The sequence below is a fragment of the Paramisgurnus dabryanus genome, chromosome 20 (genome assembly GCF_030506205.2).
Source record: "Paramisgurnus dabryanus chromosome 20, PD_genome_1.1, whole genome shotgun sequence".
NCBI lineage: Eukaryota > Metazoa > Chordata > Actinopteri > Cypriniformes > Cobitidae > Paramisgurnus > Paramisgurnus dabryanus.
In genome coordinates this window covers 13,535,766-13,554,184 of record NC_133356.1, presented here as the reverse complement: position 1 = coordinate 13,554,184, position 18,419 = coordinate 13,535,766, and the positions used below count along the sequence as shown (strand labels likewise).

Genomic DNA, 18,419 nt, shown 5'->3' with positions numbered 1-18,419 from the left:
GTGTACCAGTTTTTATTAGGGGTACAAAACATTTAACTGTATCATTTAAAGGTACACAATAGGCCCTTACAATACAGTAATGCACTCAAAAAGGTACAACATTGTATTATGTTTTGTAAAAGTACAAAACAAGCAAGAGACAGCCTGCGTAAAGGGGCAGTCAAACTCTTCTTGTATGTCTCCAGTTTCACACAGTTTGACTAATGTATTTGTGTTGTCCTGTTCTGTGTCAATTTATTATTGTACACAGTTTTTGTATTGTGTGTTTATAGGTTGTTTTGCTCATTTGACAGTTTCTGTTGTTAAATTGCCAGGTGGGGGCAGTGTTTGGTGGATTGAATGAATAGCCAATAAACAGACTTGGTTAAAAACAGCTATTTTATTATAGTGGTGGAGGTTGTGCAGAAGTATAAATGCTGCCCAAAGTACGAGTAGGTATTGTAGTTCTTAAATTGCAATGAATTAAAAATTTTAGTTACAACATTTAATATTCTTTCAAATACTTCAAGCCTTGACAAAGCTTTTTTTAAGTTAAATTAATGTTTTGAAGCTAATAAGGTTTACAAGACTGACAGACAGATTCTGAGACAGATTTTATAAATCTGTAATTAAAATAAACTTCATCTAATGAGCTCATACCTAATTCTCTCAAAAGCATAATGATTGATCGCAACTAATCGCCAAATAAAAGTTTGTGTTTACATCATATGTGTGTGCTGTGTTTAATAAATACACACACATGCGTGTGTGTGTGTGTGTGTGTGTGTGTATGTATGTATGTATGTATATATATATATATGAAAATACTTTTCTTATAATTATAAATGCATGTGTGTGTGTTTTATTTATATAAAAATGTGTGTATATATATATATATATATATATATATATATATATATATATATATATATATATATATATATATATATATATATATATATATATATATATATATATATATATATATATATATTATTATTATTATTATTATTATTATTATTATTATTATTATTATTATTATTATTACTACACAGTACACACATGATGTAAACAAAAACTTTTATTACGCATTCGATTCGTTTGTAATAAATTGTTATGAAGCCTTGTGTCCTAGTAGTCTCTCTCGCTCTCGCTCTCTCTCTCGCTCTCTCTCTCTCTCTCTCGACTGACCAAATATGCATGAGAGAGAACTGTTTTACTGTATGCATTTCCTTCAACTTTTTGCTTGTGATTGTGGTTAGTCTGTTGCACACCCTGTTAGCTCTTTGCATATTTCTGTCTAGAGACACTTATTTTGTTCTTTTCCTCCAGGATCCAGACATTCTTTTCTTCAGAGGTTTCAGCTAGACACCGCACAAGCCCCTTTTTCTCACTTCTGAACTCCTCTCCTACCATCTTCTCTACTCTCCTGTTATTTTTGCTTTTAATTTTGTCTCTCCAAGCCTAGGATTTAGTTTTTAATGGTTTAAATTCAAGATTTCTAGAATCAGCATCCTATTGGTTAGCACATGCACATTTAGTTTTGAATCTCTGTCCTCGGGCAGTTAGACCTTGCAAAAGGAGCTTGCTTTATAGTGTATGGTGATGCCACATAGTTCATTCCACTGAATATCACACATGATATATAAATGTGGCATAAACAATGTTTTCAGTAAGCTAATTAAATTTCCAGGAGAAAAACGAGGCATTCATGTCAAGAAACAGAGGTTCTCCGATGCAAAAACCGCTAAACGCCACCTCCATCAAAAATTTGATGATGACATTAAACCAAATGTTCTCGGCACGTATTATACGTTTATTAAATAATTTTGCATCAAATCCGCTTCATCCCAGCCTCGGGCCATTAAGAAATACTTTTTTTTGCAGAATCCATTACGAGTTTGGTAAAAAAAAAATGCTCATGTGTCTGATGCACTTTTTTAATCTGCGCTCTTAATTTTTTTTTTCTTATAATTCATTTTTTGTGACCCCGTATATAAAGTAAAGAAGCTCTTTAATTGCATCATATGATGCACAAATTGTCCAAGGGAACAATGTTGCATAGACCACTAAATAAAATGTATAACAAGAACCACAGGCTGAGTGATGTTGTTCAGCCCCCTTGTTCAGCAAATGCAATGCTGTTTTCTGTTGTGGTGTTGTGATAAGAGCATAAGAGCACACAGTCGACCTGGGGCTTGTGAAGGGACCAGTCCACAGTCAAACTCCTTATGTAAAAAGAGTCTGTGGAGAAAGAGCTTTTCATTGGTGCTAATGGTACAGATTACCTCAGAAGCGATTCAGGTGCTTTAGAACAAACCACATTGGCCTCAGACGGATCCAGCTGTGTGCTTTTGAAACTCAGCTATAGCAGTGGATAGCCATAATCTTGTTTCAGGTTTTATCTTCTTTAAACTCAATGGAGGAATTCACTAAGAATGATCTGTGCCTGCCGACTATCTTTTATTTGCTGATGAAATATGCAAGTCAGGTAATTGTACCAACAAATCCAAAATCTGAGATCTGGCTTACTTTTCATCTAGGCACCCAAACTAGCTCCTTGATATGTCAAAAATGCGCTTATATAGTACACCTTGTATTCGGTCATATGGCCATATAGGCCTATGTTTGGTGGCACTATTTCAACACAGATAGTATTCCTTTTTTGCTCAAAAATAACACACGTAGAAATGGCACAGATGTTTAGTGAATTCGTCCAAAGTTTCGGTTACACAAAGAAAAAGACAAAAATTTTGATTTGCAGGTCATGTAAGAACACTGTTTATCCATTCGATGTCCGAGCTGTTCAGACAGCCGTGCTTCACTGTATGGTGCTTTAATGACTAAATAAACATGAAATCCTGCATTTTTCACTGGCTGTTTTGTAAGGAATTTTTTAAAAGATTCAGTATAAAAACAACTATTGAAGCATCTGAATTGCATTGTTATATAGAAAAAACTGTCATGATTAAGAGTCATATCATGTAGAAAAATCTCTCATCTTCACTTTTTAAACCGCACTCACACTTTCAGGCTGAATTGTGTTTTCAGTAAAGGTCACTATAGTGTGTTAGTGACACCCTTAGGTGTGAACTTCGCTCATCGTGGCATTTTGTGTCAGACACATATACACCATATATCAGTTCTCATTTGCAGATCAGATTGATGTCTGATGCTTGATAGCTTCAGGAAAGTGTCTCACTCATAAAAAACCTTGAGTGAAGTGAACATAGCTTCTCTCTCTCTCTCTCCTCTCTCTCTCTCTCTCTCCTCTCTCAAGCAGGTGCCACTTTGAGCACTAACAATAGTGCTTTAAGTTTTTCGTTCAATTGCTCAGTGGGACATTTTCTGTTTCCGTTTGCCATTTGGAAGAAGGGATGTTGCTAAAAGAACCAAAGAGGGAGAGATTATGTGGCACATCAATGTAAAAGTTTGGTTTGTTGGTAAATATGCAAATTATGTACTGGTAGGACATCCTGCCTGTCACAATTCTTGAGCCAGTGACGACATAAAGACATCATTCAGAAAATAGCTGTCAAGGAAATAAAAATAAGGGAGAGAAACATATGCAGCTGCAATGCTGTGTTCTCTCAGAATTTAGGCAACATAACCATCACCAGAGTTAGTTTTTAAAAAATTACCTATATCATATTTTAAAAACAAAAAGCCCTTTCCCAAAAAATATGATATATTAAAGAGTCATTTAGCTGTTGCATTTTCTATAAAGTAACTTAGCACTTATTTAATATTTTTAATGAACTTTTTTCTTTATGTTACTAGCAATATTGTAAAGTTTGATATTCTGTGTCGGTCAGGATGTGGGTGCACAGAAAAATATGTTTTTAATCATTTTAAAAAGCCTTTACATTGTTTAGTTAAAGTTTAACCGCAGTCTGAAGGACATGCATTAATTAAAAAACACGCGACTCACAGATTGCCTTGCCCTTTAGCCTATAAAATGTATTGTTTAAATAAATACATTACTAAATTTTCTTAAACACTGTAAATACACTGAAATACGTTAAAGGTGTCTTTTGAAGGCTCTTGTGTAAATATGATCGGCAGGCGCAGGCCTACAAAAATCTTAATTTAATGAAATAAAGACGCAGTTAGCCTACAGGTCACGGCTTTGATGTGTAAAGACTGCGTGGATAAAATTTTTCAACTTTAATTCATTAACTTATTAATTAAAAATGTCCTTAGGGTATTTTAAGTTCGTTTAATGTCTTGCATTTAAATGTTTTGAGACACAACTGTACAATATTTTCATAAATTCAACACAATCTTATGGCAGTATAACGTGCTAAAATTTAATGACACGATCTTAAATTTATTTCGTAAATATTTTACGAATATTTTAAATTTATTTCGTAAATATTTTACGAAGTGACTGATTTGTATTAATTCGTACCAACACATTCATACATTTTACGATTCGAAAATTCTCCCGTCTCTTCCCGCAACACACTGGATCCATTCTGGAGTTTCCATGCGTGGCCACGGTTCGAGTGGCCCACTATTATTCCACATCGGGTCGGATGGAGTAAGCAGGGCCTTGGGTGGTCCAACAGGCCCCCTCTGTCCACAAAAGCCTTGTGCCCAATTATGCTGAGGACGTTTTTGTACTTGAAGGTTGTTGATTTACGGCTTGTAGTTCAACTGCCTCCAATTACAATTCAGAGAACACATAAGGTAAAGCCGTGCGCATGCAAACACTTTCTAAAATACAGTGAAAGTACATTCTGTTGTTCAGGTAAGTCTGCATCTAAATATTGACAATCTATTTTTTTCTAAAATATGTAATTAATTGTGTTGATAGTTTAATATAATAATTCTTTGTTGGTTGTTTTAACATTTGCAAAATGCTATATTAATGTTATGTAGGCCTCTGCCGCTAGAACTAATGGCTACATACAGTAATGGGTTAGTAGTAATGCTTAGACGAGTCTATAATATAACATGAAGGACATTTTATAGATTATAAAGTAGGCCTATTTTATAGATATTTAAGAACATTTGACTGAATGGACCTTTAAGGAACCAAAAAATATTTTTTATACTTTTTTAAGAGAGTATATAAGGCTACTTGATCTTTCTCTCTTTTGAAATGTCTGCCCAACTGTTAAGTTTTAAAAAAAATGTTTTAATCTTTTAAAGAAAACCAATCCAAAAAGTGCATCTCCTGTTTTTAACCGTATATATTTTAGTAGGCTATTATCTATCTTAGTCGGTAAAATATATAAAATGTTTGCTAAAAATCTAAATTGTTTAAATTTAATTTTATAATGTTTTCTTTGTTGGTTCTTTGAATTGTGTTGCCTAAATTGGTAAAATGTTTTTCCTGGCCATTATTATTTATTACGCTCGGAAAAGTATTGTGTATATATACAGTATTAAATTGTTTAAATGTAAACGACAAAGTTTGCATGTTAGTCTGTAAAACTCCGAAAAGTTTAGGTAAACTGAACTCTGACGTCATCTTAAAGCACTTAAACAGTTGTCAAGATTTTATTCAGCATATTCTGATGAAGGGTGCTTTTGCAGGCTGTTGTGAAACATCAGGTGATTGCTGAAAAAAATCGAATCGAGGCTTTATATCTGATCTCTAGCGTCTCATGATTCAAAAGCCACTGATCTCTAAAACAACGTAAACTTGACAGCAATTCTTGTGTTTGGGTTAAAATATCTAGGAATACCCACGTGGCAGCAACGAAAAAGTCCATCCTACCATTTTCTTATATACTAAACTGTCAACACTTTCAAAGAGTAAAAATCACCTCATGCCCATCTCTAAAAGAAAATTCCCCTTACTAATTTTCCAGAGCATTTTAAGATGCAGAAGGCTATATGATAAAATTTTTAGGACAAAAAAATCACTCTAATCCTCCAGTCTTTTTTCTAGTTTAAAAAAAAAAAAATGAGTCTGAGAAAAATCCATACCCTGTTAAAATTTCTTCACAGCCATTCAGACACAGATAAGACTCATAGCTGACCACACTGTCATTTATAGCTTTGCTCTATTGAGTGGCCTTCACCTCTGAAACGTTCCTTTCATTACAGTGTATGAGTTCTCTGTTATGTAGTTCCCCGATATGTTTTTGTGTAAGTCTCTGCAAATCTAAAATGAAATCTTTATCTGAAGCAAACAGTTGATGCAAGCAGCCACAAAGAAGAGCTGTGAATACGCAAGTCAGCAAGGTTAGGAGAGACTGAAAGTCGCTCATTCTTGCATAGCTTTGCTTGTCTCCAAGATTCCATATGGACTTTTCTTAAAGATAAAATGTGTGTGAATCTGGTGGTACAGTGAAACAATAAAGGTCACTAAAATCTCTTTGCAACGATGACCCTGTAATCTATAAAGGGAGATCGTATGTGTGATCTCTCTGCACTATATTCAGCCCTTTAACCAGAATTAAAGGGGAATCCTTTTTTTTTTTTTGAGGAGCTTATGTATTATTATGCTATGTGAATTGAAATGAATACGCTCAAAATACACTTTTTGTATCTTTTTTGTTGGAAACTGAAAACATTGACTGTTCTCTTTACCTGTCTGCTTGTGTGCATATGATTATAGTTATATGCCAGATTGCCAGACACTGTGCTAAGTTTTAGGCATAAAATACTTTCTCTCAGACTAAATATTTTTTGCTATTTTAGGCTTATTAACCTTTTTTTCTTCACAAACCCATAAGCCAAAAAGTGTCAGGCAAACAAAAAAATTAACCGCCTCACAATGTTGTATTTGCCTTCACCTCTGTGTTCGGAGGGCAGGTGGAGGGCACAGAGAAACAAGAAAGTGAAAGAGTCTGTGAGCCTTAACAAGCTCCAAATAGAAAAAGAACATCATTTTCATTAGGCTGCCAAACAATGCGAGAGGCCCGTGTGTTTTTGGGGAGGTCTTCTCTGTTTGTGTGTGTATGTGTGTGTTTCCTTGGGATATTCCTCATCCATAAGTGTGTGTGCGTGATTGGGACAGACCGTGTATTTTTTTCAGGGACTGTCTTCTTTCCTGGCTGCTTTGTCTTGGATGGTATTGTGTGTTTCTTTGAGAAAAGACTTCCTGGTCAATAGGGAGTAGAGTACTGTGAACTCAACAGCCCCCCCAAACACACACTCGAACCCCTCTCAGCAGGCCGGGGAGTGAGAGAGAGAGAGAGAGAGAGAGAGAGAGAGAGAGAGAGAGAGAGAGAGAGAGACTGCAGGATGGTGCATTTATGGGGAGGACTTGTTGCTAGGTGACTGACAGGCAAGTGCTCAAGTCAGGGTCCATTTTTCTAAATGCTAAAATCTCTCAAAAATGTTTGACAGAAAAGACAGAAAATGGTTTTGGCTAAATAGATGAAAAAAATCCAAATATATTAAACATTAAGAATATCAACATAAAATAATTGTTGCAATCATCACTTTTGAAGATTACATTTTTTTGGTGATTATTTTTTTGGTGGACTTCTGCAATGCTGGATTCTGATTGGTCAATCACAGCATTCTTCTGACAAATATTTCAGTAAAATGATAACGGTGTCAGGGTCCTTTAAAACTGTTTGTTCTGCTTGTCCCATTTTTGTTTATGTTTCAGATATTTGTAAGACGAGACGTGTTTGTGTATGTGTGCCTGAATTTAATGGCTGTATGATGTGATTGCTGAACTTTAAAATAACCCTGTAACAGATGGCTTTGTCTGTTAGTTGATTGGCTAAAAGGATCAACCTGTATATCTTTACGAGGATAAACTCTCTTGTACAAACCCACTCAATTACAGACCATCTCTCTCTCTTTCTTTCCCTCTCTCTCTTTCTTTCTTTCTTTCTCTCTTGCTCTCTCTGTGTGTCTCTTTCTGTACATAAGAGATACTGAGAGTGAACAGATAGGCAGAGAAAAGCTAAATCCTGAACATTCCTCTGTAACGTGCATGGGGGCTTAAGGCTTGATCTCAGATGAATCACTCACTGTACTGTATCACATCCCCTGACAGAGTAAAACAATCACACAACCTATATTTACTCACAACTGTGTGTGTGTGTGTGTGTGTGTGTGTGTGTGTGTGTGTATACGCCTACTTAAAGTGAGATGAATCTCCACTGTCACTTGTTGTCAGAGTCACTATTTCAGAAACCACACACACAGAGTTTCTCTATGTCACTATTGAGTGAACTGCCTTGAGACAACCAAATATATTTTGCCCCCAACACACACACACACACACAGACACAGTTTTCAGATTATCTCATGAAAATGAGATGTGTCAGATTGGCATTTGACATATGCCCTTAGTACACAGATAACAGCTAGCCGTAAACATGCTACTGACACACACATATACTGACCTTGTCTACAGCACACATTCAGTCTATCCACACCGCACACACACTTATGTTTTCTTTCTGTAAGCTGTAGCTGAACTCTTAAAGTGACTTTTATCCTCTGTCAGATGCATGTAAAAAAGCGGATGTAGAGATTATTTTTTTCTTTTAAAAGTGCAGCTCCAGCTGGCATCCTAATGTCTAACTGAAATGCTGTCCTGTTTATTGAAATTATTCTAAAGATCGCTTAGGTACTCTTAAAGTGATTTAATTTCTCTAAAGGAGATATAATTGACCCTTAATTCTGTGTCTGTGCAGGTCAGCTTGGCCAGTTTTGGCCATTGCATCTGTATTGCAACCTATTTTGGCCAAGAATCACCAAATTATAGAGCCTTTGAGAAAGTGCCTAATTTTGTGTGAAATATGCATGTGTCCCTTTTTTTTGGGGGGGGGGGCTGAGACAATCTTTGCAGACTGTTTTTAAGAAGGATTGTCTAAAAATAATAACTCGACATTTTTTGTAGAGCTAATGTGAAGGATATACAAAGATAGGGTTATTTTTAACCCAGCATTGGGTAATAAAGGGATGAGCCCAGTCCCTTGTGTTGTAATTTAACCTGGGTTGTTTCAACCCAAAATGTGGGTTGTTTTAACCCACGGTTGGGTCAAATATAAAAATGTTCTGGATTAATTTAACCCAATAGCAAGGTTTTTGCTTTTTGACGCAATGCTGGGTTTAAAATAACCCAGCTTTTTTATAGTGTTAACTGTCATTACAGACAAAAGATGTAGAGCTGTTTAGTCGGGATGCCAATTTGTGAGCCAACCCTACGGGTTTTAGATCTAGAAATTAAGATCTAGAAATATGAAGGAAATCTTGAAGGAAACCAAATGGGTCTTCCAATCCGCACTTTATCCTTAAATCTTAAAATGTAAAACTGCTGTTACAAACCAATTCAAAGGCAACCCATATTACTAATTCTTGTTTTTGCATCTTAGGATCATTGTAAGATGCTTTAAGAAATTGATTGCATAATTATCTATTATTAAATGTAGTTTATAATGTGTTTTTATGTGAATAATAATCCTGCAGAGCAAAGGCATAGTCTGTTTAATGTGAGGAACACACAGGTCACCACATTAAGTCATACTAAGGTTTTGACTGATTTGTGATTTTCAGAACAGGGGCAAGTGGAGCTTCTCTGGCCCTGGTGTGTCTCGTTGCTAGGTAACAGTTAATGCCGACCAAAATGGCTCATTTGTGTCTGGGATAGACTAGATATTGCATTATGGTTTAAAAGCTAAGGGGGTTGTTTGTTGTTTAATTCCTGTGATGCAAATGCTAATCACCATGCTAATTTAAATCCGGGGACAGGTCTTTAATTTGTTTGTGTGATGCATTTATGTGACAAGTTCATTATATTGCAATTGCGCATCATAAGGATATTTTACAGTATATGTAACTGTAAGATGTTGAAAATTCCAATAAAATATAATCACAAACTAAAAACAAATATTTAAAGATGACTTGGAGATTTTGTGGCATTGAGGAATGGATCTTGTTTATCCCTGCTGGAAAACATTGAGAGAGACAGAGAGCGAGTGATAGATAAGCCAGAAGGGTCAGAGGATAAGAGGTCTTCTCCGTTACCACAAATCCCAGATTACATCCAAACGGGACAATGCCATGGCTGGACACTGATCTGTCAGGGCACACACACACAGAAGTCTTTAACTCATCTGGTTTGTCCAAGCAAGTGAAGAGTTTATTTAATCGAATCCCTTATTCATTTGCTATTATCTGGGCCAGTGGAGTATTAGTAAGCCACTCCAGCTCCGACAGACATGATATCTTAATTAGAAAATAAATCCCAGGCCTCTAGACGTCCTCCAGCTTCAACTGAGATCTCTTCAGCTGAAATGAGAGCAAAGACGCAGTATCTTCACAGAGAAATGTACCGGATGGTATTTGTCTTATCATTGTAAGTGGGTACTGGTTTATAAATATAAGGGCAAAACTATGAAAGCAAAAATATCCTTGCTAGTATAGTAAAAGTTGTGACAAGGTTTAAAGTGGTCCTTGCCAGTTAAAAAGCATTAAATCTAGATATTTGCTGCCTCTGATCTTCACTTCAGCACCTGTATGTGTGGCCAGTTCTCTGATATTTGTGCGCTGGCTTAACATAACTGTGTTTGTATCCTGGAGAGAGTTTGTTGAATAAATTGATTACCAACAATTACTGTCAGACAGTGGTTGCCAGGATTCCAAAAGTGGTTGCATTGCACTTCGCTTCTGGTTTGTGGTAGAACTTAACTGTAAGTTGTTATTGTAATTTATGTTTTTAAGGGCAGTCATCATGCATTTAAAACAAGCATGCAATCATTTTGGGGTAGCATGCCTGATTTGTTTGTGCGTTGTAACAGAGAACAAGCAGAAAACAGAACTCTTTGTATGAGTGTCACTCCTTATCTTTCCTCTCTCACACTCTGTCATTCAGGGATAGCGGTGTCAGGCATTACATTATGTGTGTAATCCTTATTCACTTGTGCATTCTCCATCTCTGGCTTGGTCTTTGGCATATACTACATGATCCAGGATGTCATTTTGTCACTGATGTTACAGAGCACAAGCAAATCTAAGAAACTAAACAAATGATTCTCCACATTTTTCTATGGCATCCCTTTGAAGAACCCTAGCACCTTTATATTTCAGAGTGTACAGTGGGTTAAACTGTATGAAATATTCACAGAGCTCTAAATATTTTAAAGCTGCTTTTCACCCATTGGTGTAGCATAACCAACCACCTCCTACTGTTTATCCAACGACTATTACTATAGACGGTTTCAGCCGTAACAACATAAACAAGCGGCTGTCGCGGTCCGCACGTAACTTCCGGTAAACTCCGCTAATAATAAATAACAACAAAGTTCTTTAAACGTATTTATATAACAAGCAAAAAAAACAACACATAGATTACCTAGGAAACCAAAACATTTGTTATTTTCGACAAGGCATTTGTTCAAGAGATCAGTTTAGCAACTACTCAGACCATTAAAAAAACGAAACCGGAAGTAAGGTTCGGATCCAGACGTGTATCACGTGCGTCCAATGAAACCTTCTATATACATAAAGCAATTATTTTACATGCTTTAAGCTTTTATTAAATGAGCGCATTAATTGTTTTTTATTTATAAATTTTTTTATTTATTTATGTCAAATGCCAAAACCAGTAGATTTTTTCCATATATTTGTTGTACCAACCACAAATGAGGATTAAACGCATAATTTTTGCCTGTATGTACGACTCAAAGTTGCACGCAATACCATGCTCGTGAATATCTTGTGTCTTAAGAAGTCAAGAGAGGTCAAGTTTATAAATGGACCCATCATGTGAACCTGTGGTAGGTTTCGATTGAATCTATTTTACCTCGTATGCTTTTATAATTTGGGTAATTCGTTCAAAACAAACTTAGTTCATACTTACCAAAGAAACGAAAGGACGAAATGAGTGTGTTTGATACTAAACCTCAACGCTTTCTTATGCTTTTATCAACTGATTTCTAATTGGTGTGGGTTATGTTTGTAAAATACCGCATAAAGCACGTCCTTTATAACTTCATTTTTTGGGATGAGACTTTTTATCAAAATTATCTTAATATAAATACTATAGCCAAGTCTACACTGACGATCGGTAGGTTACTTTAGCTTTTTCTGGGAGAGGTCTTAAACATCGAAAGTCACCGTAAAGAATTTGTAGGATTTATTTTTAGGCTTATCTGGTTTGTTAACCATAAATATATTTGGTTTTATTTCGTTTTAAATGGAAATGTCTTGCAAAAGGTGTGAACTTGATTATTACGATTACATATTCTATAGTCTACATATTAGTATAGCTGTAAAAATGTATAAAAATACTTTTTAAAATGATATGTTGTATATACATGTTTAACAGGGTGTTCTGAAGGGTAACCTATCTGTATGTCAAGTGTTACTTAAGTCTTCAAACGAATAGTGTCTGCTGTATGTTAACGGGCACTCCTACCCATCGTTTTATCGACGACTCGGGGGGTGTTGCTTCCAGATTTTCACCAAATGACAACACTACATTCAATGTGTCTGAACACAAACGTAAAGGTCAAAATGACGCTTTCGCTGAAAGGCGCTGTTGCGCGCTGGGTGGTGCTGAAATCCAGTGCATCATCACCCGTGATTGGCAAACCTGACAGTGATTGACGTGTGTCCATAGCAACCACCCAGCCAATCTGACAAGTCCGATAGAATATCGGCAGCAGGGGCTAAATGTTCTTTTATTTTCTTCCTCAGAAAACACTTTGGCTCCAGTTTTTATGCCCACACGCCATCTAAGAGGAGATTTTGCTGTTCGGGCTGTTTGAGCCTGCCGCATGGCATCGCTCCTCAGCTTATTGTTCGAAACATCTAACTTTTTACATTTTTGTTTGTCTAGATTTCGCAAAGGCACATAATTAAAAGAAGCGTAAGACAGACTGGAAGCAACACGAAACGCCACAACCAAAAACGAGAAAGATTACAGTCAGGAAGGATAGGCAGGTCTCCATGTTCCAGCTGCCTATTTTAAATTTCAGCCCCCAGCAGGTCGCGGGGGTCTGCGAAACGCTAGAGGAGAGTGGCGACGTGGAGAGGCTCGGGCGCTTCCTTTGGTCGCTCCCGGTTGCGCCGTCCGCCTGCGAAGTCCTCGGGAAGAACGAGTCCGTTTTGCGCGCGCGCGCTGTAGTGGCCTTTCACGCAGGCAACTTCCGCGAGCTCTACCACATACTGGAGAACCACAAATTCACCAAAGACTCTCACGCGAAGCTGCAGGCGCTCTGGCTCGAGGCGCATTACCAGGAAGCCGAGAAACTCCGTGGACGCCCGTTAGGACCCGTGGACAAGTACCGTGTCCGAAAGAAGTTTCCACTGCCTCGGACGATATGGGACGGTGAACAGAAAACTCACTGTTTTAAGGAGAGGACGCGGCATCTGTTAAGAGAGTGGTACCTGCAGGACCCTTACCCAAACCCGAGTAAAAAAAGAGAGCTGGCCCAGGCGACTGGACTCACACCCACACAAGTGGGCAATTGGTTCAAAAATCGGAGGCAAAGAGATCGAGCGGCGGCGGCCAAGAACAGGTATAGATTTTTTTTATCAACGAGCCTTTAAGGCAGGACGGTGAAAATTTACCACAAATGCACAAGTTTCTTTGGTGCTTTTGTTTACCTGCTGGTAAAACTCCTGTCCCTGTACTCATATCTGCTGTGAAATGTTTTAAGGAAATGAAAAAAAAAACTATATAGAAATTTTCTAGACAATATAAAGAGAAAGAAGATTCTGTTCTATGGACCAAGAAGGTTAAAACGCAAGAATACTAATTCCTAATATAAATAGTTATACTTAAAAGCTTTTTAAAATCTGTAAGTGTTTTTAATTCTTCTGTATGTTTGCTCTTACCACAAAATGTTTATCTCGATTATTTTGAAGCACAGTGTTATGTTATTCGTAGGGAAACATCAAATGTGTTTAAAATTTGATTTATTAATTAAAAATATTTACTATGACTGAATCAACTTACTTAAATAGGTTGCATTTCCAGAAGATATTTTATGGAACTATTTTTTATTTCTTATGCAGAAAGTATTTTTATTTCGTATGCAGAAATATTATAAAAAAACATAGGCTACTACAGAAATATAATAAAGTATCATCACTCTGTCTAATGTTATTTAATGGAAATGGTTATACAATCTCTCACATTTTCAGTTGATGCACGGAAATTTTAAAAGTAATTTGCTGTATGATATTGCCATAATTTTATATCATTTACTAATAGCCTACTCAACTAACTTATCAGTCTAAAGACACGTAGGGGATTTTGTTATTTCTCTTGATCAAGCAGTGTCTCTATTGTAAACCCATATATATGTCGGTGGAAATCTACAGCTTAACTGTCTTTCTTCGTCCCTGTAGGCTCCAGCAGCAGGTTCTGTCTGGTGTCTCGATCAGATCGCTGGGGGACGATGACACCACAGGAGATCGACTGGGTCCCTCCTCAAGCCCGGAGGTCAGTCTCTCCAGCAAGGCCGCTCCCTCTGCCATCTCCATCACCTCAAGCGACAGTGAATGTGACATCTAACGCGACAGGCTTCAAAAGAGCAAACAGGAGAACTGTAAGAGACAATCTAAAAACAAAACTTTCGTGCCTGTAACCGCCGAAAAAGAGCACAGAGGCTTTTTTAGCAGCTCGTTGATGTGATCAACAAAAAGGCGCAATTCTTTTCACGAAGACATGCAAAAGGATGTTTTTGGGGGAAACCTTTAGGATAATATCCGACGGCCGAACCTATTGTTGTATTTGTGAGTACTTAATTATGAAAAGACTGAATAATGTTTTAATGTTTGCTTGTCTTTTAATATATAAAAACGATGTTTATTTACATATTTAAAATGTCATTTATTTGTGTGATTTCATTTTTTATTAGAATTTTTGTTGTCCGTTATTGCCGCGCGTCGTGAAGTTCTTGAAACCGGTTACTATAATTAAAAACAATAAAATCAATGTTGAGCTAAGCAATGATTACAGATTCAAAAGAGTATTTTATTTTCTGCATTTTTCCCCTTTACTTAAACATATAGAAAATTTCCGAAATAGGCTAGTTCAGTGTTTACCCAAAGGTCCTTGCAAGTGTGAACCTAGCATATTGTAGCCTAAACAGATCTGGAACAGACGGGGATCAAATATGTTGGATGTTTTAATGCCTCTCTGCAAGCTCAATCTCTTTCACACACGAGCAGTAATTGGCTAAAATGCTTCTTGTGGTGTAATGCGCTTTGACAGCACAGGGTCAGCGAAAGGCCGATGCGCTTTCCCGGATGTCAAAGCAAACTAAGCTGTGGTGTTTTCTTCAGCTTTGTGGAGGTTTCCTCGTATGTACACCCAGCGGATATAAAAATATATAGCCTAGCCTATAATGGCACAACCAAGCTTTCCCAAACACGGGTTGGCAGTACGGTTTGCTGAATAAAAACATTCTTTAGCTTTATTATTTTAGCAGAATTATCTATTGATTCATTCAATATTTTTAAAGTAAATCTACACTTTTAAAAATAAAGGGTTTACAAAAGGGGTTCTACGCAGTGATGCCTTGGTTCACCAAAGACCCTTAAATTAGGTTCTTAAAAAATCATTTTTTTCCTCACATTTTAATAATCCGTAGAAGAATTTCCACTACAAAAACCTTTTATTGAACCAAACAATCTGACAGAGACTATTTCGGGAACCTTTATTTTGAAGAGTGTAATATGCAGGAGTGTAATAGTTGATTTAAAAATGGTAGGTCCTTTGCCTCTTGTTATTTTTAATAATCGTTGTCAGTAATATCAATACGTTATATAATTAACCATATTTTTAAAAGTATGTCGGTCTATTGAGCATAAGCATCTATTAGTAATTTTTAAAACAATAAAGTATATTCCTCTCTGTCATAAAAAATGAAGAAAAAGAGCATTTCAATCTTTATATTTGTTTATTATTTCGTGTTTACGCGAATAGTGAAATTCTGTAGGTATTTTAAAAGCAAGGCCACACACTGTTTGATTCCTAGTAGAGTGTTTATGTCATAAATGAGTAAAGCAGCAAGCGCAAAACACAGCGCCTCTGTTTCCCAACCGCCTGAAGAGTTCACGGTGCGCACCTGGGTTTAACCCGCGCCATTCATTAACGTTCCCAATAAAAAGCACAAGCTGTATTTTTCAATCTTCTTTCATTTTAAACAACGGTGGGGCCAAACTGAGTGTTCCTTCCAAGAAAAAGGAGAAAAATAGGAGCCAAAGCAAGGGAGGGGAAAGGAGCACGGCTTTATTTAAACACTGGATACAGAATGGTGGAAAATTTCCGTTTCTTTTGAGCTCAGGGGAGTGCAGGGTGGGACGATGAAAAAGTCTTTTTAGCAGTCAATAAGGTTGTCAAACTGGTCAACGGTAATCAGCACTAATGACGAGCTGGAGAGCGCCGAGCTAACAAAGACTCACCCGCTTTCCCCTCCCATAAGCCCCAGCATGAAAACTCTCTGCTCGGGTTGCCGGAGCTACACAAATCTTAACTTTTTTCAGTTGTGAGATCATTGTGTGACTTTCTTGATAAGCCGTTTGGTGTCCAAAAGTATTGAAATAATAAAGCAATTATCAGAAATGTATAGATTTACACATGCGTTAAAGGTCAACGTTCTTTGCAAAAAAAATGGATCATTGAGTATTTTCTTTATTTACAACATAATTATGCTTCTTAAATCTAACTAGAACTAGTTCTATTATACCTAAACATGAAATACACGTATCTCCAATTCAGTTGTTCTGCATGTAACATCAGATAAGGCAACTGTTTTGTAGCCTTACGTATTATAACGTTTCTTTAAATTTCTTTTATGTTGCAAATAAAGAAAATACTCAATGATCAATAATGGTACGCAAACAACGTTTAAACAGTAGTAGACAATATTTTGTTGTGGTTCAGCCAAAACAGTACCTCATTTTGAACATGCAAATGCAATTTCTTCTTCAGCACAAAGCAATAGCCTATATAGTCATTTAAATGTTTGGGTTATAGGCTATTTATGCATTTTCTTTTCATAGCTGTTAAAAACTTGTTTGTGTTTGTAGGATGAATCTAGTAGTCTTTAAACCTCACACTTATACAGTACAGTACCCGTCCAAAGTTTTAACACTTGACTGAAATGTTTCCCATAATCTTAAAAATCGTTTAATCTTAAGGTGTAGCCTATGTTTAAATGTTTAAAATTATTTTGTAGACAATAATATAGTATTTTTTTTCAGCGTGAAATTATTTTTTTTACATTTTTGAAATGGTAGACTGAATATTAAAGAAAAAGCAGCCAATAAGAACCCAGAATGTAAACTACTTCAATATTGTTTAACAAGCATATCAGGTTCAGCCTCGATAAGCTTTTTTATTAAAAGCCACGAGTAAGGTTTTGCAAAATCTATTTAATGGTTGACTACACTGCAAAAGATAAAAATAAAGTGTTGTTTTATTTTTGGTGCTTGTAGTCAAAACATAATTCCTACTTACATTTGTGTTATTCTAAAGTGTTGATATGTTTACTATTATTTTGTAATGTGGAAAAGTGTTTCCAAACTTTTGATCGGTACTGTGCATAGATCAGATATTTGTGTTTTTGTTTGCGACATCTGGTGGGCAAATGTGGTGTTTCACGAATCATTCACTACACGCATCATACTTGTGCAACAAATACCATAGATAACGATAAATATGACTAGGTGTTACAAAACTGAAAATATATAGCCTATATATATATTTTAATGTTCCGTATTTGTTTCTGAACAATTAACGAAACTTTAACAAACATTTTCATCTAAACTTTGCAAATTTTAGAATTCATCAAACGAAGGCAACAACACGAAAAGTATTCAAACGCTGAATCAACACAATATTAAACATTAAAATATATCAACCTTAATAGTATATCTTAATTAATAATAATTGAGCAATTTGTAAGTTCGAAAGAGTTAAGTGTTTAATTAAAGCATTTCTTCAAATAGGACTTGACTGGTAGTAAAATGGCTGACGTTTAGGGTCCTTATGCCTTAGAGGTATTCAGACAGATCAGTGCGTAAAACAGCCTAATTTAGTTGTATATTATAGTCTAGATAATAGTTTTAAAAATAGTTTTAGAGGACTATAAAACTAGGATTCTAACTAACATTCAGCACCCTGGACAGCTACAAAGCAAAGCCTCTTCTCATTCTCAGTTACGTGACCCTGTTTATGAATTTTTAAATCCAGACTAAAGTCTTATAATCTAATTATGAGATTAAGAGCCATGGAGCCTAGATTTAAAAACAGCAAATTACAACAAAGTGACTTTAGCTGGATTTTCACAGAATGGGTCAAATATTCACACATTTCCTTACAGTCACTTGATCAACCAATCTGATAACATTACTGTAGGTACACCAACACAGTTATTTGTTAAGTCTAAAAACTTCTAAAGTGAACATGTTTACTTTTTTAAACAGTCGTGTCTGTTTTTGGTCAATACATTCAGTACTTGTCAGGTTATAAACCCTTGATTTTGATAAAATACAAT

The 18,419-nt window shown here is 36.1% G+C and overlaps 1 protein-coding gene across 1 annotated transcript; it reads left to right on the top strand.

Annotated features, from left to right (window-relative positions):
- The first annotated feature begins 12,491 nt into the window (after positions 1-12,491).
- six6a (SIX homeobox 6a) lies at positions 12,492-14,746 on the top strand. The gene is made up of 2 exons (XM_065297520.2): positions 12,492-13,427; positions 14,263-14,746. The coding sequence occupies exons 1-2, from the start codon at positions 12,856-12,858 to the stop codon at positions 14,426-14,428; spliced, it is 738 nt and encodes a 245-aa protein (XP_065153592.1). The 5' UTR covers positions 12,492-12,855; the 3' UTR covers positions 14,429-14,746.
- The last annotated feature ends 3,673 nt before the right edge of the window (positions 14,747-18,419 follow it).